Below are 23,596 nucleotides of genomic sequence, written 5' to 3'. Positions count from 1 at the left end.
TAGTCGATTATTTTTGTCTCAGAAACCCTAAGGGGATAGTTTGTTTATTTGTTTGTTTGTTTTTCTTTCGGAAAATACCAACCTTTTTCTTTGAAATTCCAAGGTTCACACAATCCTGGCAGCTCTCAGGATCTTGTTGCGGATCTGAACAGAGTCACAAACTAAAAGAATAGGTCGGGAGATGTTAGATCTACCTGAGGCTGTGGCGGAAGGCTTGACAACAGGATACTAACGTGCCTCTCACTGAGTCTGTCTAGCTAGCTAACCAGTTATTAAGCTAGTCTCAGAATCTTCTGATTTAAAAGAAAAAAATAAAGTCAGATCTATTCTTGGATGCAACCTCTACATCTCAAGGTCATTCCCTACGGTTTTAGAATGCAGGCTTTCTGCCCCAAGATAAAACCTTGTACTCCAAGGACAAATTAAACAATCTGCACAGTTCTGTAAAGGAGTCTTGTGTGACTCATCTAACTGGAAGACAGGCATGAGTCTGGGCTGCCCAGCCAACCTACATCCATCTGGGGTAGAATGCTTGTGGGTTGTGATTGGGAGAAGCATCTTTTTGATGAAGCATTTCCTAATGACAACATTACGACTTGCAAAGAAAATGATGTATTTGGTTCTAGCAAATGCATTCAGCATAGTAAAGGCAAACCATCCTCGAGTGTGATCAAAGACCCCATGATGTGTGTAGCAGTCCCTTGGCACCTAATTCCCTTTTTAAAGGCAAGAGAACCTGTGAGCCCATCAGGAGAGGCGGTCTCCAAAACATGCATACCAACCTCAGAGGAACACACTAAAGTGGATGTGGTGGTTCGTATATGCTTGGCCCAAGAGGTGGCGCTATTAGGAGGTATGGCCTTGTTGGAATAAATATGTCACGGTGGGAGTGGGATTTGAGACCCTTCACATGGGAGACAGTCTTCTCCTGTCTGCCTTTGGATTAAGATGTAGAACTTCCAGATCCTCCAGCCCCATGTCCGCCTGGATGCTGCCATGTTCCCGCCTTGATAATAATGGACTAAACCTTTGAACCTGTAAGCCAGCCCCAATTAAATGTTTTCATTTGTAAGAGTTGCCTTGGTCATGGTGTCTGTTCAGAACAATGGAAACCCTAGCTAAGACAGTGGACAATCAGAAAAATAGAGGATCCAAAACCTCATCTGTCTTACTCCACATTCTCCCAAACCTAGACTTAGGGATGCTGCCATATTCCAGAGGATAGCTTCCTGATGACCCACCTACCACTTGTGAAAATGTTGGGGAGCTGTCCTCTGTGGCAAGTGCTGGGGTAGATAGTTCTCTGTATAGAAGGGCTGACCTGTATCCATAAGCATGTGACTTAGGCAAACACCAAGCAGCACCTCAGTTTCGTTTGAAAATCAACGAAAGACTGTGGGAGTATCTAACGTGAGAGTGTTAAGAATAACACTCTATGATCCTATGAAATCACAGTGAACAAAGCAATCTTCTTACTAAGATAGCCAAAGGAACAGACAAGGGTTTGGAGCAGCTGGCTAAGAGTATTCCCTGATTCTCTAGCTTTCTGTTTTCATCAAGCCTGGTGAGGGATTTCACAAAGGGACAGGTCTGGGTAATGGGAGGTGAGTCACGCAATCTCCACCACAGTCCACATTCACAACAAGCCAAAACCAAGAGAGATTTGGAGACTGGTCCAGACTCAAGGATCAATGACTGGGCCCGGCAGAACCGAAGTGTCCTGTCTGAGTCCACTGTTCCCCTCACACATACTGTGATGAGCTCTTGACTAATCAGGAATTACACATGCACCCGAACACTGTTAAAACAGGCTGGTGCCCCACCCCCACCCCACCCAGGAAACGTAGAGACCTGGAGGTTATATGCAGACGCTACTGTGGAGGAGACAAAGGTTTTCTAGGAGCATGTGGGTCTGGTAATGCTGCTAAGTGAAATGGCCAATCACTAAAGGCTTTTTGAATTGTATTTTCCAATTTGATTAGCGGACACTGCCTGGAAAGGATATTCACCAGCCAGATGCAACTCTTCCCCTCACACTGGCCCAGCCCTGCAAAGTCACAGTCCCCCCAGAAAAGATAGCTTGGCTTCTGCCTTTATTTAGTGACACTGTCTTTTCAAGGGGCAGGCACAAATGAACTTGACATTCAAGAGCACTGCTGGAAAGACTTCTTGCTCTCCTCTCTCTGAACACTTTTGAGGTGCACTGACATATGTGTGCACCATCCTGATGTCACCTGCATGGCACCCATCGAGTACATACAAAGCACTTGCTAAATGAATATGCAACAGCCCACCCACAGGGCAGACTAGGGATGCTGATACTAGTTTTCTTCCACCTATGACTCAAATTCTGCTAAAACATTAGAAAAAAAATTATAGGGCGTTAAGTCTGATCATCCAGCCAAGAAACACCATGAGGGCTCATTTCCTCTCAGGGTGATGACCCTGGCGTTCAAGGGCATACGCATATGAACACGGCTTTCAGTCAAGAATAATTGCTCACCCTGTCTCATGTTCTGTACGGGTCAATCTTGGCTACATCTTTTTTGAGGAGTTCTATTATAAGAAACAGAATCGCCAAGGCAGACTTCAGGCAGGGCCTTGTGTAGGGAGGAGGGTGTTCTCAGCATTGGTTAAGTGTTGGTAAGAGGAACCCGGCCACAACTGCATCATATCCACTGAGGTATCAGAAGACTGGGTAGCTGATGGACAGAACCCACCCTACATGCTGAGGCCCCTGGCAGAGGGCTTTTCAGATTTTAAAATACTCACCTGAAATTGCCAGCAGCATCTTCCTCCGGGCACCAAAGGTTGTGATTCCCAGCTCCTTCAGATCCTGGTCTGTGAGGGTGAGGAATGTCTGAAGGTCAATCTGTGGAAGACAGAAACAAGCTATGGCCAGTCGGTTAAGTATGCGTCTCTTGACCACCGTGGAATCTACCCGTTATTATATCAGTGTGTTAACTTCATCTACTTCCTAATATCAATGGCGGTGGCACCAACCTGAGGGCCAAAACAAATTAGGAAATGGGTGGTTGGGGCTGGAGAGGTGGCTCGGCAGTTAGGAGCACAGGTTGTGCTCTTCCAAAGGAACCTGGTTCAATTCCCAGCTCCCACATGGTGGCTCACAAGTGTCTGTAACTGCAGTCCTAGGATAGCTGATGTCCGACTCTGTCTTCTGTGAGTTCCTCACACACATGGTACACAGACATATATACATTCAGGAAAACACTCATACCCAGCAAATAACATCTCAAAAAAAAAAAAAAAAACCACAAACAGACACACATTGGTAAGCCGACGAGCTGAAGGTAATTGTTAACAGGAGGTAGAGTAAGCCCAGAACTTGACATCACCGAGACAAACTGAGCCCTGAGCCTCTTGGCAGCCATGCTTAAAACAGTACAAATACTGTACCACATTTGTGACCTGATAAGAAGGATAAGAAAGAAAGAGAGAGAGAGAGAGAGAGAGAGAGAGAGAGAGAAAGAAAAGAAAGAAAGAAAGAAAGAAAGAAAGAAAGAAAGAAAGAAAGAAAGAAAGATATGGATCTGTCCGGGGGACAGAATGTTTGTCAGCTTTCAATTATAGGAAGATACCAGTCAGTGGGAAGAATGTTTGTTAGCTTTTGGTTGAAGGAAGAAGCCAAAGTATACACAAGATGATATCTCCCATTGTGTTGTATACAACTGTGCATGAGAATCAAGTCCTCGGTCACCGAACACAGAAGACTATCTCAAGAACGGTACATAATTTGCTGTGTAATAGCACAGCTGTGTCCTGTGGCTTCCGCAACAAAGTGTAAGAGAGAACAGTGCAAGAGCAGGGCTCTTATTTTGAAGGGAGCCTGCAGGACTAGAAAGATAACTACAGTGAATTCAGATCCCATCTGCCCGTTACTAACATCCAGCTCTGGTAACAGGCGGTGGGTGATGTGCCCTGCAGGCTCTGGTACACATCCCTTATGACTGCAGATGGGAATGATAAGGCTCCATGCTGATCTCAGGGGAGCTGTGACCCCAATCCCCCTGCATCCATACCCCAAGTGCACTCTCTCAGCTAAAATGGTGAAGGATGGTTGGGGTGCTTTTCTGCAAACCCCACTCTACTTCTCTGCCTTTCCATGCTATACAAAATAAGAAATGAAACCACATTTTCTTCAGCAGCTTGGACAAAGCTAAGATCTGACCTAAAACGAAAGAACAACCACAGGTCAACAAGCAACTTCCTTCTGGAGGTCACGGCACCCACAACCCAAACAAAGACACCCAGGAAGACTCGGGCTGGCCAACCTCTTGCTGCTGGAAGACATCTGTGTATTTGCCCAGGCCCAGCTTGCTGAAAAGCTCCGGGAGATCAGAACCTTTGAAGCAGCTGTTCAGGTTGCAGCCGTTGCTTCCTGTCAGCGAGGAAATGCAGTCCATGTAGTTGCTGCTGCTTAGGTAATGCTCCCCTGGAAGGCAAAGGAGAGACAGTCAAGGCCACAGGAGAAGGCAGTTTAATTAAAAGTCTTAATCACTAAGCATTTCAGATTTCATTATTCAGCAGAGCCAAGCACAGGCTGGGGGAGCGTGGTCATCTGTCACCACAGGATGAGCTCTTCAAGGAAATGCCATTCACTGCTGTTGGGAGGCTCTTGCCGTTCTGAGGTTACACTCGTGAGGCAGAAAGTCAGTACTGGCGCCTCTGCTCTTAATAATCACGTGCTGTGTTTTTCCCTGAGCGTTTTCCCTTTATAGATTTGATGAGACACCAAGGAAGAGCCGGAAGGGAACTCTGGGACATGGTAAAGGAACAGGAAGTGATCAGGGGTCCAGGCTCCCTTTGGAGAGCAGGGTGGCTCTCTGTCCCCCAACCCATGCCTCCTACTCACTCAGAGGACTTGTGTAACACTACAGTACACACATCCCATTGCCTTGAAGAATGCATCTGGGCATCAAGTCCATCAAATTGGGCATCTCCAGAGTCAGTACCATCTGCAACGGTGGGTGAGGTGGAGGTGCCTGGATTTAATTTACAACAGAGCAAATGTGTTTCTGCTAACAGTAATATGGAAAACGGTCTTGGCTCTGCACCCCAGACCAACTGTCAATCTGGACCAGCGGAAGGACCACAGAACCGTACCCAACACCCAAGCAGAGGCTCAGAGGGTCTTAGCGAAGGTGTGTGGCCATGCTTGTCTTCTGCCTGTGTTGTTGAAGACCCACATCCTCTCACAGCAAGGATGTGTCCCTAAGAGGGATTTTGAGAGAGTTCAGAAGAGAGAGATGATGCTCCTCCAGGCCAGGTAGATCCATGCAGGCCACTCCGAAGCTCCCTCTGTAGCAGGGAAACCTCAGAGCGTGCTTTGCCTGGGTTTCTCAAGTCACAGATCACCCCCCCCGCCGCATTCCCTCATGCAAACTGAGCAGCTCTCTCCAACATCTCAATGGCCAGTCATTCATGAACATTTCCTTTGGAAAACAAGTGTTTTCTTACGGGAAGACTATGAAGGGATCCCAAACTAGCATCTAAAATAAGATCTTTGGGCCAATATTTGGCGGTAAGGCAGAAGTCTCCCCCCACCCCAAAGGGTATTTCAAGGGTGCTACAAAGCCACGTCCTGGGAGCCCCTCAGGGACCACTGCCTTTGAGCAGGTACAAGTTAACCACAGGGTGATCATATAAATTGCCATCCAAGTGATGAACTTACCTTCCAGGAGAGCAAAGGGGTGCTACCAAAATCTACAGCTGAGCAACGTATAAAACAGAGGACGCTAAGAAGGAAGAAACTTTGAGGCTAAGACCCAGGGTATAAAGAAAAGGTGGCCAAGCCCATCCTTGTGATAATTAAAATGCTGGACCAGTATTATTATATACACTGTAGATCTGGGCCAAATAAAACATATTCGTCAAAATTTAAACAGCTATTTGAAAAACAGAAATATTTATAATGGCCCACAACTTGGTGTGGATCGTTGGTATGTTCATGTTAGCTGTTGATAGTTCCTATGCCTTCTTTTAAACCCCACCTCTACTTTTACAATTTCCTGGGGAAAGTCAGACAATTGGGCTCCATTACTCCCCCCACCCATGGCCCTTTTTCTCCACAAGCTCATCTTAACCTAACTTTAAATTCAGCAACTTAATACAGTCAGTGTAAGTATCTAATGTTAGCTGAAGGAAAGGAGAAATTCAAAGCCAACTTACACTGGGCTACAAGGCAAACACACCTACATCCCAAACCCTTCGTGGAACAGCAGCCTGCCTCTGGGCTGACTGCACTGTGGGTGTTTAGAGAATCAGACAGTAGCTGACGTAGTCTCCAGCTACAAATAGTTCATCGGGGAGAAGAGTTGACCTGACCTCTCTTTCTGATTTAAGAAAGCCGTGGTAAAGACCATTGGCTCGTCTTCAAGTTGGATACACTGACAACACAGCCACCTTAATTAACCACAACCGTAGGCTACAAGGTCCACTGCACTCAAATACGATGCCTTCAGATATCCCGATGCTATGTTTTTGGAATACCCAATTCGTCAAGAACCCTGAATAAACAGGCATTATTGACCCACTTCCTGGTCATTGTGCTATCTTTTTGTCTGGAGTAATTTTTCGGTTCACGATAATCCATCCTGCCCAAACAGGATCTCCATAATGACAAAACCAGTTGACAGGCCCATGTCAATTGGGGAGATCTCACAAGGTTCCACCCCCTAGCTGAAGAGCTGCAGGCAACCCATAGCTGCTGAGAGAGGGAGTCAGGAAGGCATGGGAGAGAGTGGAGAAAATGAGGTAGCGACAGCTCTCACATACGCATTCCAAAATTTAAGATTTAAGTTAAAAGCCCTATTTTCACCTTTAATAGCTAGCTTTTCTTCGGTTTTCCAGTGTGCTACTTTGATTGTACCTTACTCAAGTGCTTTCATAGGTTCCCGTCTCTAACTCACTATATGGAGACAATGAGTGTGCACACGCTTGCGTTAATCCCTCCACAGATGTCTACAGAACATGTTCCTGCTAGGTGTGAGACACAGCCCAATGCACAGTTCTCAATAAGCATGCATTAGGTATGCTTATGACTCACAGAACTCAAATCCTACAGGGTAGGTCATGTCAGTAAATAAGGGCATTTTGGGGATGGCAAGCATTAGAGTATACGCCAGGTACAAAACCCACTGTGGGGGAACTGAGCGTCCTTCACAGGGAGGAACCAGGAAGTCTTTGGAAAGAGGCCACACATGACTCAGACCAAGGCAAACAAGAGAAGACTGGCTTCCAGACAGCTAGGAGGAAGGTCTCTCAAAGCCTATCTCCACAGTGACACACTTCCAACAAGGCCACACCTCCTCCAACAAGGCCACACCTCCTCCAACAAGGCCACACCTCCTCCAACAAGGCCACACCTCCTCCAACAAGGCCACACCTCCTAATACTACCACTCCCTGGGCCAAGCCTATTCAAACCACCACACTCAACTATGACTCAACTCTCAGCTCCTTCTCTGCACCATGCCTGCCTGGATGCTGCCATGCTTCCTACCATGATAATAATGGACTGAACCTCTGAACCTGTATGCCAGCCTCAATTAAATGTTGTCCTTTATAAGAGTTGCCTTTGTCGTGGTGTCTCTTTTCTCACTGCTAGTCTTACTGCCTCCCTCACTTCACACCTCAGGAGCGAGCTGCTTACACCTCCCCCTCTCAGGAAAGGCTAGTCTAGGCTGATGCCTGAAAGTGTAACCAGAAATCAAGCTCACTTGATTTGTTCTGCTTGCGCTTGGGGCTGCCGATCGGTGCTGAGAATTCGCCGTGACCCATGGGGCCTATTCCATTTCGGTCTCTCCAGTTGTCGGAATCACTTCCACTTGCCAGGTGCTCACGACTGCTGGACCTTGAGAGGGACAATGAGGAGCCCTGTAAAGAGTCCAAGCCAAGGGAAGGATGAGTTCAACAAAGTGGACTTCTCAGAGTAGGAGAGAGAGATGGATAAAATAAATACAAACGATACCAACACAATGTCTTTTTGGTTAGCAGCTGGAGCACACCCATTCTCAGGAAGGTACCAAGGACAAATGCAGACAGAGTAATGTCCTTACCAATGAGACCCGACTCTACAGATGCGCACAGAGTCCCTAGTGAAAAGAATCCTTATAGTTTCAAAATGTCATAGTTGAGTGTGGTGCTTTGAATAGACTTGGCCCAGGGAGTGGTACTATTAGGAGGTGTGGCCTTGTTGGAAGTGTGTCACTGTGGGGGTAGGCTTTGAGAGACCGTCCTCCTAGCTTCCTGGAAGCCAGTCTTCTCTTGTTTGCTTTCAGAACAGAATGTAGAACTCTCAGGTCCTTCTCTAGCACCAGGTCTGCCTGGATCCTGCCATGCTTCCTACCATGATGATAATGGACTGAAACTCGGAACCAGTAAGCCAGCCCCAATTCAATGTTGTCCTTTATAAGAGTTGCCTTGGTCATGGTGTCTCTTCACATTGCTAGTCTTACTGCCTCCCTCGGTAATACAGCACATAAAACAAGGTTAGTGTCTTAGGGTTTTACTGCTGTGAACAGACACCGTGACCAAGGCAACTCTTATAAGAACAACATTTAATTGGGGCTGGCTTACAGATTCAGAGGTTCAGTTTAGTATCATCAAGGTAGGAACATGGAAGCATCCAGGCAGGCATGGTGCAGGAGATGCTGAGAGTTTTACATCTTCATCTGAAGGTTGCTAGCAGGATACTGGCTTCTAGGCAGCAAGAATGAGGGTCTTAAAGCCCACGCCCACAGTGACACACTTCCTCCAACAAAGCCAAACCTCCAAATAGTGCCACTCCCTGGGCCAAACGTATTCAAACCATGACAGCTAGTATTTTAAACCACCAAATCAGAAACAATCTATGCTTCCACGTACATTCTTGAACTTCTGCTGTGCTTAACCAGAGGCAGAGGAGCTTCTTCGAACGTGTGCCTAGATTACTCTTGCTGGAACCTCATCTCTGATGCCCCGTCACCTACTCACCTTCTGCTCTCAGACATCTCCAGTGAGTTCTGATGTTAGAATGGCCATGCCAATCACTCCTTGGACTCGATGCTCTTTCCCAAGATCCTGTGACATTGGCCCTATTTTATCACGTACATTTCTCAGCATGCCTGTCATCTATTCCTAAGGCCCAGGCAGCCTCTGCTGGTTAGGGATTAGGAATCTTACTGTCCACTTCCTTCTTGCCCATGTTGTTTCTTTCCCACCAGAAGGCATCACTGCCTAAAGCATCACACTAATGTGTACAATGCAGTACACCATGGGATGGTCTCAGAGATACTGAGTCACACTCAAGGATTCCCTTTCCTTTGGGATGCCTTTGCAGGTTTGGGGCAATCCTACTGGGAAATGATGGCTTCTAAGATAGAAAAAAAATCCACAGATTTTCCAGTGAAAATATCTTTCATATCCTAAACCAAGATAAATCCAGAGTAGCAAGGGCCAACGACCACTGAATTCTGGCAGAAGCTGCAGCCCTGAGGAATTGCTAGCATCCTACAGCTCGCCACTCTCCTGGAAGACTGATCCAAGTCCCACACAAATGGCAGACCTCCAAAGATGGCGATTCCTGCTCTTCCACTAGCAGATCTAAAATATCCACTGGGCAGTTCGCCTGCACACTGAGTTGTGTGAGATTAAACATTATCAGAACCCCTTCCTTACTTAGTGTTGGGGAAGTTGAAAACCACCCGTGGTTCCCAAGTCGTGCTTTGATTCACTTCGGAGAATAGGTGACCCTTGTGCTTTTAAGATGTAGACCGCAGAAAGAAAATGGAGAAAAATCCCAAATGCCTTTGAGGCTCAGTTCAAAGCTACCTTGTTTGTTTTTTGATGATCTACTATAACACCACGCAGGCAGAAAAATAAAAGATGGAAAGTGCCTGCCTCTTATCTAAAGAACTTTTAGGGAAGACAGGGTAATTATTTGAAAAGATTGTTCAACTCCGGCTTCTCAATAACTCAAGAGTACAGAGCTCAAAGTATCTAGTTCTCGTGCCAAGCAAGGTCCTGCATTAGGAAGCGGAGGCACCTGGGCACACAGTGGGCGGGGGATTGCTCAGCCTCCGGGACAGCAGCAGCCAGGGCTGCTACAGCTCACATGCTACAACATGTTCTCTTTGCTTTTTTTTTTTTTCATAATAAGAGTAAAAAAATTAAAGAAGGTGGGGGCATTTCTAGTCACCCTACAATTTAAACATGGCAGACATCTGGATACTCTATCATCTATCTATCTGTCTGTCTGTCTGTCTGTCTGTCTGACTGTCTATCTATCCATCCATCCCTTCTCCCCCACTCTCTCATTCTTTCAATAGGAGCTGCCCACTACTGCTTCTTAGATCCTTCCCCATAGCCTTCATCCATGGAAGCCAGCCTCAGTCCTTCCTGTTTTAATCTTTGAGCTATTACAGAGAAAAGTAGAGAGGCTTGCCTGCCCGGGGAGCTGCTGCCACAGAAAACTCAGTGATGCTGCATGTGGACCCTCCCTCTTTATGAAGAAATACCTGGTCCTGAGGCAAGTGCAGGGCATCACTCCTAAGGAAAACCAGAGTCTATCTGCCAGCATTCAGAGAGGCGATGGTAAGAAGCAGACGACATAGGGCTTCCCTGTGCTCCAGGCTCCCTGTCACTGCTGGCACAAGTGGACTGACTAAATCAGTCAAGGAAGTAGAGCAGGCTAGCCCGAGTCAGTCAAAACAACAAAGACACAGGAGAAGGTTGGCTACTAGACAGAGGCCCTGTACATTTCTAATCCCCAGAAAGTCATCTGTCTGACCTTGGGTAAGTGCAAGAGTAGAAGGCATTTCAAGGTTCTGTGTTTGTTTTGGACAAAAATGTCATTAGTGTTTCAGCACTGAATATCCCTTACAGCAGAGTTTTCTTGGATCTCTGGCATCCAACTGTGGCTTACATCCAAGCCACTCTGTCCCTGTGACCATATGTTGGAGAGCTTGACAACAAAAAGGTTCTCCAAGTGAATAAAAATTATGTCTGTCTGTCTGTCTGTCTCTGTCTCTTTCTCTCTCTGTCTGTCTCTGTCTCTCTCTCTCTGTCTCTCTCTCTCTCTCTCTCTCCTTCCCTCTCTCTGTATGTGTGTCATGTCACATGACTACATCAATTCATCTTTCCCTATGCACTTCTTGAGTTAACTCATTAAGGAGATGTTCTAGTTCATTCTGGGATAATGAAGTCAAGTCCTTCTCTCACGTTTCCTGGCCTATGTCTTGGTGAAGATACAGCCCCTCTGGGAGCCTCTTTTCAAACTAGAAGTTTGTGGGGACTGTATGAACTTATCCATGACCATACACCATGGAAAGCACCAAAGAAGTAAGTGAATCCAGTTCAAGATCACGATCACTAATATCTTATGTGTCCACATAACACCCTGCACTTTGGACACAAAAAGCATGAATGCCTTTAATGGTTGTTTACTTCTTCCAATGAGGAAGACAGTCTCCACCTTCAGAAGCCTGGCTTTTCCTGTGGACACAGTCCTCCAGCAGAACTAATAGCAGCTTCCTAGTATGACTAGGTACCTGACAACACAACCTCATAGAAAATGCAAGTTGATGAGAATAACAAAGCATCAGCAAATCTATACACACAACAGGTGGAATTTATCAGCTCTCAGAAGCTCTACACCTCGCCTCTGTATTCTGCATAATTCCCAACTTGCTATAATGGCAGGCTCCAAGCAGGGAAGGGAAGGGCATTTCTGAAGTTAAATGTTTCATTTCAGAACCTACAAAATGGCGGTCGACAACCCCATGCTCTACTCCGTGGAAAGCAGAGGCGAGGGAGGCAGAGCACTGACTGCAGGGTGCAGGGCCAAATCTCAGCCTTAGCTTAATTCTTCTGCTAACAAAGGAGGATGCTATTTCCTCTCAGAGCTCCAGCGGCCTGATGGGGAAGTGGACACCTACAGCCCCAAAGTGCCGCTATTCCTGCTGCTAAAGGCTACTTTAATCTTAAATATAGCCTGTCAGGTGGCTACTGTAACCCTGACAATGGAATTTCCTGGGGGAGTATTATTCAATAATGCTTTTCTTCTTCCCTTGCTCAAGCGAGATAAAGAAAATAATTTAAAAGTATTTGCTTTTTGCCTTGGATCCTGCAACAATCTTACTACAATGAAGACAGGTTGAGGAAAGGAACTTCATCTACAAATCCTATGATTTAGACTAATCGTTCTGAAACCCACAGCCAGCACATTTGAAGCCAGCAGGGCTGACAGAGACTGATGATTCTGGGTTTAATTGTTCTTACCCCACCCACCGGCTGCAATCTCCCAGCTTGTCTGTGTGCAAGCTGCCCAGACCCCCACTCCCTAAGGCCAAAATCTGACATTCTCAGAAGGACAGGGTCTGCTCAGAGTCACGTGAAACCTGGCCAGGAGGATGGAGTTCGGGACCTTCCTCCGAATGCAAAGAACACCAGATTCCAGCATCGCCATGGCGCACTTCACAGCCAACATCTGGGAAACATAAGAATGTTGGAACTGCTGCTTGAGATGCTTCCTGCCGAGCTCCTGGCATATCTCAACGTACCCAAAGTTAACTCCGAGTTGAAAACTCTGTTTTTATTGACTACTTGCCTTTCCCCCTATGGTGGCTTGATAGTGATACTCTCAGACAAAGGGACCCTTTGTGAGCTTGTATGAAACACTGCAGCTGTTCTTTGCTTGATCTTAGCCCCGCTCTATCGTGTAGGATACCCTCCATCCAACAAAAACTTACCCCCACTTTTAAATTTCCATCAAACATATAGTTTAACAACTTGGAAGGGGGAGAGAAAAGTCTACAGTGTGAGATTACATCCATTTGACACGAGTTCACAAAAACAGAGAGGGAACCAAGCCATTCTGTCCCCATGACTGTAAAGAGCCAGGGACAGGAGGGAGCTAGCTGTTCTGAGGAAAGATGGGCCGGCGGATAACTATGTACCTCATAGGCGGTTGTCATCGTGGGCTTATAGGACACGTGGTTGGCTCTCCTCAGCTCCTTGATCGTTTCTGCCGGCATGGACTTCGAGAACCCCAGGCCACTCCATGTATTCGTAGGCGTTCTGACCTCAGTCACCACTGGCTTCTTTAACATCGCTTTGGAAAACGGAACAGAAAGCAGGCGTGTGTTTAATGTAATTCTTCAATCTATGAAAAAGTTATAGCTCAATATTATTTCTTAATGTGAGAGGCCTAAGAGGGAAACATTTTATCGGATGAAAAATAAATGTGGAAAGGCTGCAGGACTCCTTAATTATGTGCATGTGTCTCACAAGATACATTTTATTTCCAGCAGAATCCGTGCATCACAAACTCATATATTTTGGGTTTCTTTTAATATGCACCTCCCCCCCAAAAAAAAATCACCTGGAGAACTTTAAAATGAAGGTATACTGAAAGACGGAGGTAGGAAACACTCCTTGGTCACTTACCTTTGGTGGCTAATAGTTTCTTCTGCTCATAGTCAAATGCCTGAAAAAGAAATACAGAGAGAATGAATGGCTTTGTCACCGGTTTCCCGAGCATCCCACCAATAAATAACTCCTGACTCTGCTTGGACCATCAGCTAAGCTCTGCATCATGGGACCACAAACATAGAACACAAGTGTAATGAACGTAAATGCTTCTTCAACACCAACTGAAATAATCTACTACTTTTATCTAACTTGAAGTCAGTGGCAAGAGAAGGGAATTTCCCTACACAATTAAAGTAAATTCTCTTTATCGAGAGTACCTTCCACATCAGGACTGTATGCAAACGTGAAGAGCCTAATAGTTGCACAAGCATCAAAGGAATATGTCACAGAATGGCTTCAAGCAACGGTTGTCTCTCCTTCTGTCTCAGAATCCTTCTTTACATAGGTAAGCAAGATGGTGACTGGGATGATACTAATACCACACAGGAAGTTATCAACCACACTGCTAAAGCCTTAGCTTTTGAAGTCAGATAACTGCAACGATCTAGCTTTGGATATTAATGATGGAGTAAGATTAAACCTGTATACCCTGGTACTGCAGAGATAAGAGGACCACATGTCCGCTAAGAACACTGAACAGCTAACTAGGCAGAAGCCAGGACAGACCTTTCTGAAGAAAGCTATGCCTGCGTAGCTACATCTCAGATGCTAACCCAGTCCCGCCTCCCCAGTCTAGAGAACAGATAAGACTTGATTTAAAGCCCTACCACGAAGATCAAGAACCTACAGGCAAGAGCTCTTAGGCTCGTCTCCCAGAAGGCTGTATCAGCATATATAACGTTCTCGGGGAATCGCAGACTGGAACAGAACACGGAAAAGGGTGCAAGGAGCTAAGAATAACCTTGGGCCAGATGATAAACAGCGGCGGCCCAGCACGCACAGTAGCTCTGTGAACATGGTGGTACCTCAGAGAGCCTGGTTTTTAGATGACACTGTTTTATGACAGTTTGCAGGAAGGGGGGGGCAACTTAAAATTGAACTGGAAGTTAAAGATCAAGTTTAATTCTTAGGGGCAAGGTGTGGGCAAACACTGAGGAGCTACTGTTTAAAATACAGTGCTGAGCTCTGTGAAAGACACAATGTATCAGAACTCACCCAGAGCCTAAACAACCGACAGCCTCTGGAGGACTGGGAAGGAGAGATGTGTGAAAAAGAGTGCTAGAGAGGCCATTGCCCTAGGCTGATGGATAGATGGCTACTGTCTTCAGCCATAGAAAGAGGCAGGTCTTCAGAGTGTCTTGTGCCAAAGCTCACTAGCAACTCTCACAGATTTCCACTAATGGCATAAACACATCTAGTTAGAGAGTCACCATGAGGATACTGGCATCCAACCCACAGGAAAGGACCATAGAACTTACTCATGGGGATCCAAAGATGAGAGCAAGAAGAGAACAACCATTAAGATGGCACTGGGGTCATAAAGTGAACTTTTTATTTTTAAAACACTGATGTATTATGAAGGCTTTGTATTCTATCCACCTCAAGAGTCATGCAAATGTTCAAATGCAAAGGATTAAAGAAAAAAAAAAACAACAACCAGGAGTATTCATTCACACTGGAATGAAATTAGTATAGTGAAATTCATTTAACGCAGCTGGTTGGTTATTTATTTGTTTGTATTTCTAGGGTTTTGTGAAGTTTTCAGAGGGGGCAGGGATGAAGAAAGAGAATTCTTTACAAGGCAGGTGCTCCTTCCAGGTAATGTGCAGAAATCAAAATGTTTATGTATGTGTTACCCTCAAAAGCACTAAATCTTTGCCTCCCACACATGACCCATATGAAGATGAGATACGGAATCTCCTATGTAGTAAGCTGCTCTGAGTCACGCTACAAAGACAGTGATCAGGTAGAGCTGGCTGAGGAAGCTGTCTGGAGCCACCACGAACATTTAAACCACACAGTTGTCCTCCTCTTCCACAAAACTCAAATTCCACACTCGCTCTTCTCATAACCATTTTGAAACGGCACGAAATCTACTATCTCTACTTCCAAGACTACAGAAGAACATCAGATCTGCTTATCCAGGAGAAACACCATCTCTTACACATCCCTAATGCTTCATGTAACTAACCAGCATTGTTTGCTTCAAATGTAACAATGCAAATCACCATTTTTTTTTTTACTGGTACGAAGAATGAAAGAATCACTTTTCCTTAATCTAAATCCTGAATTTCATTCTTAATGCTCACAGCAAAACCCAATCCGAACTCTTGCATATCTGTTTGAGTGTCACACCGACCAGGATATAGGGGGACAAGCTAGCTTCTCTATAGCTCATGAACACTCTCTGCTTCCTCCATGCCCAGCCCAGCACCTGCCCTCCGATGACAGCAGATGCATCTATGTTACCTGCATGTGGACATATGTTGGCTGCGAGGCCAGGCGGGCCCTTTCCGAGTTCTGCTGGGCAGCTGCTGCCCTCTCAGCTGCACGCTCGCTCCCCGGGGCCTTCTTGTCAGCCAGAGGACTTTCTGTGGCACTCAGTTCGGGGTCTGAGAGGAATCTGTCAGTGGTGCTGTGAAAGAGAGTAGGGAATTCACTGCTCCGCCTCACATACTGACAAGGCTGCGTGGTTCCCGCATGCGTGTTCGTTGCGTGTACTTCAGCCGTCACCTGCCTTCACATGTCATTCAGTCGGCAGAGCAATGCCAAGGCATGGCAACACTGAGACAAACGTGTTGCTATCTTCCCACTGGCATGCGTGAAAAAGGACCTTATCCATGGTCATTGCTCTAGGGTGACTCTGGTCTCAAACCATAGGTTAAAACTGCTTTTCAATATGAAGGCACCTACATTACAGGCAGTCTACATGGTATTCTGCTTGTGGTACATGGGGAAATAGATACACAGATAAGATTTCTGATGTTTGTACATCAACCTGACACCAAGCCTTTCTGCAAAATTTGAGCACAGCCTGAGCAAGCCAGAAGGTAGACAGATGACAGATATGGCATGTGTGAGGTGCATGTGGCACTGGTTAAGAGGAAAAATAGCGAGCTCGTGAGGAATCAGGATGCACCTCAAGCCAAAAAAAAAAAAAACTGGCTGATTTGTTCAATTATAACCAATCATCTGTTCTGTTCCTACATCAGAAGATAAGACATGAGCAATAAACTTTGCCTGACAGGTGTTGACAGAAGACATGTGACCTAGAAATGAAGGAGCTTTTCAAGTTCCCTAGGACCAAAGGCCAGGAGAGCAGCTACTCAGGGGGCAGAACACAAAGGAAGGGGTCCAGGATCAAATCACTGGGGCTGTTTAAACCCCAGTGAGGCGGGGCTGGTCCAGCTAAGAGAATCATTAGAGCCAAAGAAAGGGGCAGGCCACACTGGTGTGAGAAAGGTCAAGGAGCCAGGGCAGGAGGCCCCAGGCTCCATCCAGGTGAGAGAAAAGGAAAACGATTCAGAAGGTGGGGAAACCAAAATGTCAGGTGTAGGCGGTGAGGGATTCAAGAGGCAGCAGGAAGCACCACATCACTTCAGGAACATACGCTGAAGAGTGGCCTTGTGGGGGAATCAGTGGACACACAGGTGAGGCAGAACTGGGTAGGATGAGTCTGGGGTTTATGAAAATACAGTGGCTTTAGTAAGAAATGGAGGAAGTAAAGATATACATGTTAATGATTGCATAAAGACACTCCTTAGAGACAGCCTCGGAGCTAAGAAGACAGAAGAGGAAATAGAGTAGTCAGCAGGTGGGAGACCCTTTCCTCTGTAAAGAGGACAAAAACAATAAATAAATTAATTAATTAATAAAGGCAATCTCAGGATAGCACAGTGGAAACTGTTGTACACAGAGGAGCTCTACCTAATAAGACGCAAGGGTTGATCCAAACGTTTACAAGTCTGCAGCTGCCTGCACTGGAGGGAAGGAAGCTAAAGTTTAAGAATCCACCTCAATACCAGCTAAGGTGGATTCGCGGCTGGGAGCCGTCTAACAAGAGCCAGAGGGTAAAACTCACCCATACCGGTTACTGAATCGCAGAGAGAACGTGTAAGCTTCAGAGTGATAAGGGTTGTTTTTTAAGGACACAGAAAGCCAACGATGAAGTCGGGGGACATTTATAAAGATGGGCAAGGGTGGAAACAGAAGTTGTTCCTTGAGTTTTTGAAAGATTAATTGTGAGTGGGAATTGCCAAGCCTACGATGAGCCCCAGCTTGACTTGAGTTAGGGTCTCAACCACCGAGCTCAAAGCAAATTCCCCTCCCATCATTTCCCGCCAGCAGGAGGAGCACACGTACTGGAGGTGTGAGTTCTTCGTGCCCTGCAGTAGCTCAACAGTCTGCCGCTTGGCACAGGAGACCTTGGAAGGACCCAGCATCTGCTTCAAGTCGCCAGCGTTTCCGGAATGGGAGGGACTTCGAGGCATGCCCACTTCAACAAAGGCATCATTGCAGCCTGAGGGGGGAGGTTGGCAGGGGAGGGGGGAAAGAGGAGCAAAATGTAACTATCGCCTTATATATGCCATGGAGAAAAACACAAAACCTATCTCTGTAGAAACCCAATTTTATTGTGTCCTGACAATGTCGTCAGCGGCAAAGAGGGCACACCTCAGCAAGCTCAGGCTGTCTCCAGAATGCAACCTCAAGGGAAGACCTGGTATTTCCTGAAGATTATTTGGAATAAGGAATGGATATATGTATATATATGTGTGTGTGTGTGTGTGTGTGTACATATATATATGTATATATATATATATGTACACACACACACATATATACACATATATACATATATACACACATATATATACACATATACACACACATATATATATAAACACAAACATATATATACATTTATGTGTGTATATGTATGTATATATGTGTATATATACACACACACATACACACATTAGTGGGGCTGATCTTTTCCCTAAATACTGTTGGTACTAGGCGGGATATATATTTACGTAGGAACATTAGTGGGGGCCTTGTTTTCTTGGTTTCCATTCCCTCTCTTTGTTTTCTCCTTTCCCTCTCACAGTACAAAGGTGTACACAGGGCTTTGGGCACACTAGACCAGTATATCTACCATGAACTATAGCCTCAACCCCAAATGTAGTCTTTTGTTTCCTCCCCAGTGCTTGGGACTAAGCCCAGGGCCTTCCTTACACATGCTAGGCACATGCTATTCCAGTGAACTACACTCCCAGCCCCACTCAAGTTTCTTCAAGATTGTTAGGGGCTGAACTGCTGTGCAAACAGTCATTGAGCTGATGTCTTCTCATCACACAATAATGGAATAGCGGTATTTCTGCAGAAAGTGCCGTTCAGTTCACTGTTCACCATGTTCTTTGGGATTTCATGCAAGACCTTGACTCTGCATGGTGGAGGGAGGCAGAGTCAGCAGGGGTGAGTAGAAACCAACTCAGAATCCCTGCAGTCTCAGGGAGCTGGGGGTGGGGCTTTACCCAAGCTACAAGCCAGTCTGAGAAGGAAAGTTCCCATTCCTTACCTTCCACCGAGTTGGATTTAGTAGAAGCCTGTTCGGGCCCAGCTGTCTGCATGGATGGATCACCATGATTGGAACTCAGCACTTTTTCCCCAAGTGATGAAGTAGACAGCGGACCGTATTTCATGTTTGGAGGCTGAAATAAATAAAATAAAAATACAACTGAGAAAGAAGTCCAGCGAACATCCCAATGGGTTTCAAGTGGCTTCTCTCTTGCTGAAAGCACAAAACCCTCCTCCGTAACTGTTCATCCCCTCAATCTCACAAGAGGGTGTTACCTGCACATGCCCATTTATAGAAGCAGAGATGTTTTTGCCTTCTGTCTGCATGCTGTTGATGTGGACATCAACAGGGGTCAAGCCTGGTGGAGGAGACGGGGCTGTGTGCCCGTACGTGGGCACTCCAGACAGCAAGATATTGGTTAATGTAGCCTGGGTGGTGGATGGGATCATAAGGTGTGGTATGGTAGAAAAACCTGAAATGGTCCATGAAGACAGATGTTAGAAGGGAACAGCCTAGAAGAAACTGTTCCGTTTAATAACAATAAGAAACTTTTTTTTTCCCTGCGAGTTCAGAATAATTTGACATCTCTGTAAACAGATTGAACATTACTATAGAAACCATAAGCAGAGGCTTATGAGATAGCCTCCAGGGTGGCTAAGGGCTCCTGCTTCCAAATCTGATGCCCTGAGTTTGATACCTGGGACCCATGTGCTAGAAAAGAACTCAACGGCTGTAAGTTGCCCTTTGACCTACACACACACACACACACACAAATAAATAACATGTTTTCCTTAAATGAAACAATGTTAAAATGAGATAGCCATGTCTAACAGGTTCCTCTCGCAGAGTTGGGGAGAGCAGAGAGGCTAAGCCTAGGCGTGTGAGTATGAACTAGCTCCTCCAGGAAGCTGGGTCCTCAAGGTTCACCTGGAACCTTCATTGGCCTTGGCCATTGTTCCCTGAGCATCCGGCTGCCTTTCCTAATCTGTTTATCACCCATGCAGATGATGTTCTGGTTGCTTGAAAAGCCCCTGGCTTTTCTGAGCTTCATTTTAACTAATTTACACAGCAGGGAAGCTTTTCTTTGGGCTAAAGGATGTTCTCTTTGAACAGTGATTTTTTTTTTCACTTAAAGAACTAGAATCCCTTGTAAATTCTATTAAAGGAATAAAAAAAGAAAACAAGTATCCATGAATTCTCACTTCTGGGACACTGACCTGTGGCGCTTGCAGTGTTAGCAATTGAGGGAGCCCACAAGGTAGGGCTTGGGGTACCAGAACTTGAACTTTGCAAAGGACTGACGGAGGTGTTGAGAGCATTCAGGAGTGAGTTTGGGGTGGTTGACGTGTTGAGCGACAAGGTGGTGGGTCCCAATAGACCTGTGGGGAACAGAAGTCAAGTCAAGGCACTTAAGTTCAAGATTCGGAAACAGGGGCACCATTCATATTGCCTTTTGGAACAAGTACCAATAGAATCTGACACTTTCTAATCTGTCAAATACGGGTGACAGGTTTTTTTTCTTTTTAAATGTCATTTCAGATATTCCTGTGAAATATCTCTTTTCGCAACTCCAACAATGGAATTCGCTCACCCTCAAATGGACAATAGATGCCATAGGATGGGAAGACAGGTGTGGCCAATCTAGCACAGCAACCAGGTACACTGAGAATTTACTAGATGCAAGCCTGCTGACAACCTAGGATGGACAAACCTCTGCTCAAGAGGAAGCTTGTTTTTCACATCTCTAACTGTTGGCTTCCCAACAAATCCCTTTCCAAGCGTTCCGTTCACACCTGGCAGCGCCTAGGAGCGCCTTCCCTGTGGTAGACTGGCTGGCTGACACTGAGTGGAGAGGATGGTCGACCAGATGGTTCTATGCGTGTCTGAACACACACTGACTTCTTTGGGCTTCAATCCAATGACTGAAACTTGCCCAGGGGATTACACGCTGGCTTTGATTTTCGTCCCAAGTATCCGTGTGCCTGCTGTTACTAGGGATATTCTCCTTTGGGAATATGGGATCTTAAAGAAAATGTTCATTTCTAATGTGTTTCCGGAAGTGCACAGGGGTCAGTGTTAGAGGAGGTGGGTGGCCAAGGAAACCTCTCCTCCACTCAGGGAACTTGGCTTCTCCAACCACTTTATCCACCCAGAACACAATAAAACTGGCTCCTTCTAAGTCAGTGGTTCTCAACCTTCCTAATACCATGATTCTTTAATAAAGTTCCTGTTATGGTGACCTCCCCAACCATAAAATTAATTTGCTGCCACTTCATAGCTATAATTTTGCTACAGCTCCAAATCTTGGTGTAACTATCTGTTATGCAGGATATCCAATAGGCAACCCCTATAAAAGGGTCATGTGACCCCCCCCAAAAGGGGCTGCAACCCACAGGTTGAGAACTGTTGTAAGTTCACCAGTACGGTCCAGTCTACCGCACTGCTGTGTTGCTGTGGCTGTTCATGTCTGTGTGAAAGAGACAGCTTTGGTTGAGGAAGACCCTGCCTTAGCATAATAGTGTTTGAGTGTGGCAATGTGGAACCCAAAAAAGTTCTACACACATTACTTCTTTCAGTGTTGGGGATCGAACCTAGGTCCTCCTGCGTGCATCCTACCAGTGAGCCCTAACACAGCCCATCCTACTATGTATCTTAAAGCCAAAAGGAAGGGAAAACAAAACTAGAGAGATTGGCTGGCCTACTGTGCTCCCTTTTTATATGAAGGCATCTGGGAAACAACAAGAAAAATGGTAAGCCTGGTCTAATGGTAACAGAGTCCTTGGCCAGCCTGTGAGGAAGAAGGTCGTTTCTAAATGAGGACACTATTTCAGGACCAGCAAGGACTCATTGTGCTTTCCTAAAAATCTAAACACCTTGAGTGGTAAGAGCTTGGCTTGACTCTCCTTGGCGGCCTTGGGCTTATCAGGCCTATCGATAGGGTAGGGGTGGCTATGGGGGATGGGGATGGGTTCAGGGACTCTCCCCCTCCCCTTCTGTAACTGCCCTCTAGATTTGCAATTACTTTTTGGAACAAACTGGATAATCTTTATCTCTAGGGAGGGAAGGCAGAACAGCAAAAGCGAGAGAGCACAGAACACATACATCACAGTCAGCGGCTCCCTTCCATCTCGATGGCATTCTTAATTTAGCAGAACAAACACAAGCCACCGAAAGTGAACAGTCCGGCTGTGATTATTTAAGCCAACATAGGAAGAATCTGGGCAACCCAAATCCATAGAGGCTAACGAACAGAAAATCTCAGACCAGATGAATCAGGTCTGGGTCCCGTTGCTCTTCATGGGGGCATTGGGGCTCAAAGAAGAAAATAGCATTTAGACACAGCACAAGGATAGAAAGGCAGGGAACCCGATAAGCAGTTCCCCAGTGGTAATAATAAACTTTATACCTAGTCCAGTGAGTCCAAGGCCTGCCGAAGCTAAGATATCCAGGCTGGGACATGCCAGGCCGGCAGGGCACGATGCTGGGGAGAGACTGGTTGCTATGGAAACCCCACTGCTTTCAAGTCCGAGGAGACACTTCCTTGCTTCATACATATTTAAGGCATTTCGCTCAACACTTTTCACAATCACAGACTATGAAAACACATAATGGGAAAAAAAGATGACACTGAGGTAGGTATACAATGGACCGAGGGGTAATGAACATGTAAATGAAGAACCACAGGAGGCTGGATACCACCCTCCGTTAGCCTCCCCTTCTGACACTCCCTGTAAAATAATGTGTGTGTGTGTGTGTGTGTGTGTGTGTGTGTGTGTGTGTGTGTGTGTGTGTATGTATGTATGTATATATGTTCAGTAGTTAGAATCCAGCCATTAAAGCACAGTTTCTTCCAGTCCAACATACGCTCTTTTTTTTTTTCCTGAACTCTTGGAATTCTTTTTGTTTCTATCTTTGTTCAGCCAAGCCCTTCTCTGAGTCTGATACTGATGATAGTTGTGGTTACGTTAGTCAAACAGGGGACTTTATGATGTCTAAAACCCATGGCCTGTTCTCGAACTCTCTACACCTTGCTCCTCCAAGTCTTGGGAAGCTTTAAGGTTTTCCCTGAAAAAAAAAATGTGTGGTTGTTTCCTCCCAGTGGACAGAAATGTCACATTTACTCATGTAGAAACCATATGGGGAACAGATACACACAAACCATTCTATACACAAGATGGCATCTATGGTTTAGAAATTTTAATAAAGTATGGCAGATTTATCTACCTTAGTAAGTTAGGACTTTCTGACCCCAGAATCCATCTGCACATCCTCCAGTGGCTTCCTCTTGTGGATGTGGACACATGGATACACACACATACACACATCTCCATATACACATGTACTTGCACATATATATACAGAAATAACATACATACATGCAACCACACACATGCACTTACATGTGCACACACAAAAAAAACTGAATAGAATTGGAAAGAGAAGAGAGGTAGGGAGAAGGAGAGAGAGAAAGAGAGAGAGAGAGAGAGAGAGAGAGAGAGAGAGAGAGAGAGAGAGAGGAGAGATATTGCCTTCTACATGAGAGAGGAGCACCTGTGAATGTGGACCCTGGTCCTAACCTGACACCAAATCTGGTCCAGCCTGAATCTTGTGCTTGCTGGTGTCTATGATTACAGACTCCCTTATCCGT

The 23,596-nt window shown here is 45.7% G+C and overlaps 1 protein-coding gene across 3 annotated transcripts in view; it reads right to left on the bottom strand.

Moving 5' to 3' along the window:
* Bicc1 (BicC family RNA binding protein 1) overlaps positions 1–23,596 on the bottom strand; it is a 240,523-nt gene that overhangs the window by 4,893 nt on the left and 212,034 nt on the right. For 2 of the 3 annotated variants that reach the window (XM_028780249.1, XM_028780251.1), the window contains 11 exons: positions 22,355–22,541; positions 20,166–20,327; positions 19,224–19,420; positions 18,949–19,081; positions 17,733–17,889; positions 15,840–16,005; positions 13,446–13,485; positions 12,956–13,110; positions 7,739–7,895; positions 4,293–4,453; positions 2,773–2,872 (listed from right to left, as the gene is read on the bottom strand). In XM_028780249.1, the coding sequence (XP_028636082.1) occupies positions 2,773–2,872; positions 4,293–4,453; positions 7,739–7,895; positions 12,956–13,110; positions 13,446–13,485; positions 15,840–16,005; positions 17,733–17,889; positions 18,949–19,081; positions 19,224–19,420; positions 20,166–20,327; positions 22,355–22,541 (1,615 nt within the window). Of the gene's footprint in view, positions 1–82; positions 162–2,772; positions 2,873–4,292; positions 4,454–7,738; positions 7,896–12,955; positions 13,111–13,445; positions 13,486–15,839; positions 16,006–17,732; positions 17,890–18,948; positions 19,082–19,223; positions 19,421–20,165; positions 20,328–22,354; positions 22,542–23,596 lie in introns of all 3 variants that reach the window. The other variant, XM_028780250.1, reaches the window with a different exon arrangement.

This window comes from Grammomys surdaster, unplaced genomic scaffold (genome assembly GCF_004785775.1).
Source record: "Grammomys surdaster isolate TR1022 unplaced genomic scaffold, NIH_TR_1.0 367, whole genome shotgun sequence".
Lineage (NCBI taxonomy): Eukaryota > Metazoa > Chordata > Mammalia > Rodentia > Muridae > Grammomys > Grammomys surdaster.
This window is presented reverse-complemented; position numbering and strand designations above follow the sequence as displayed.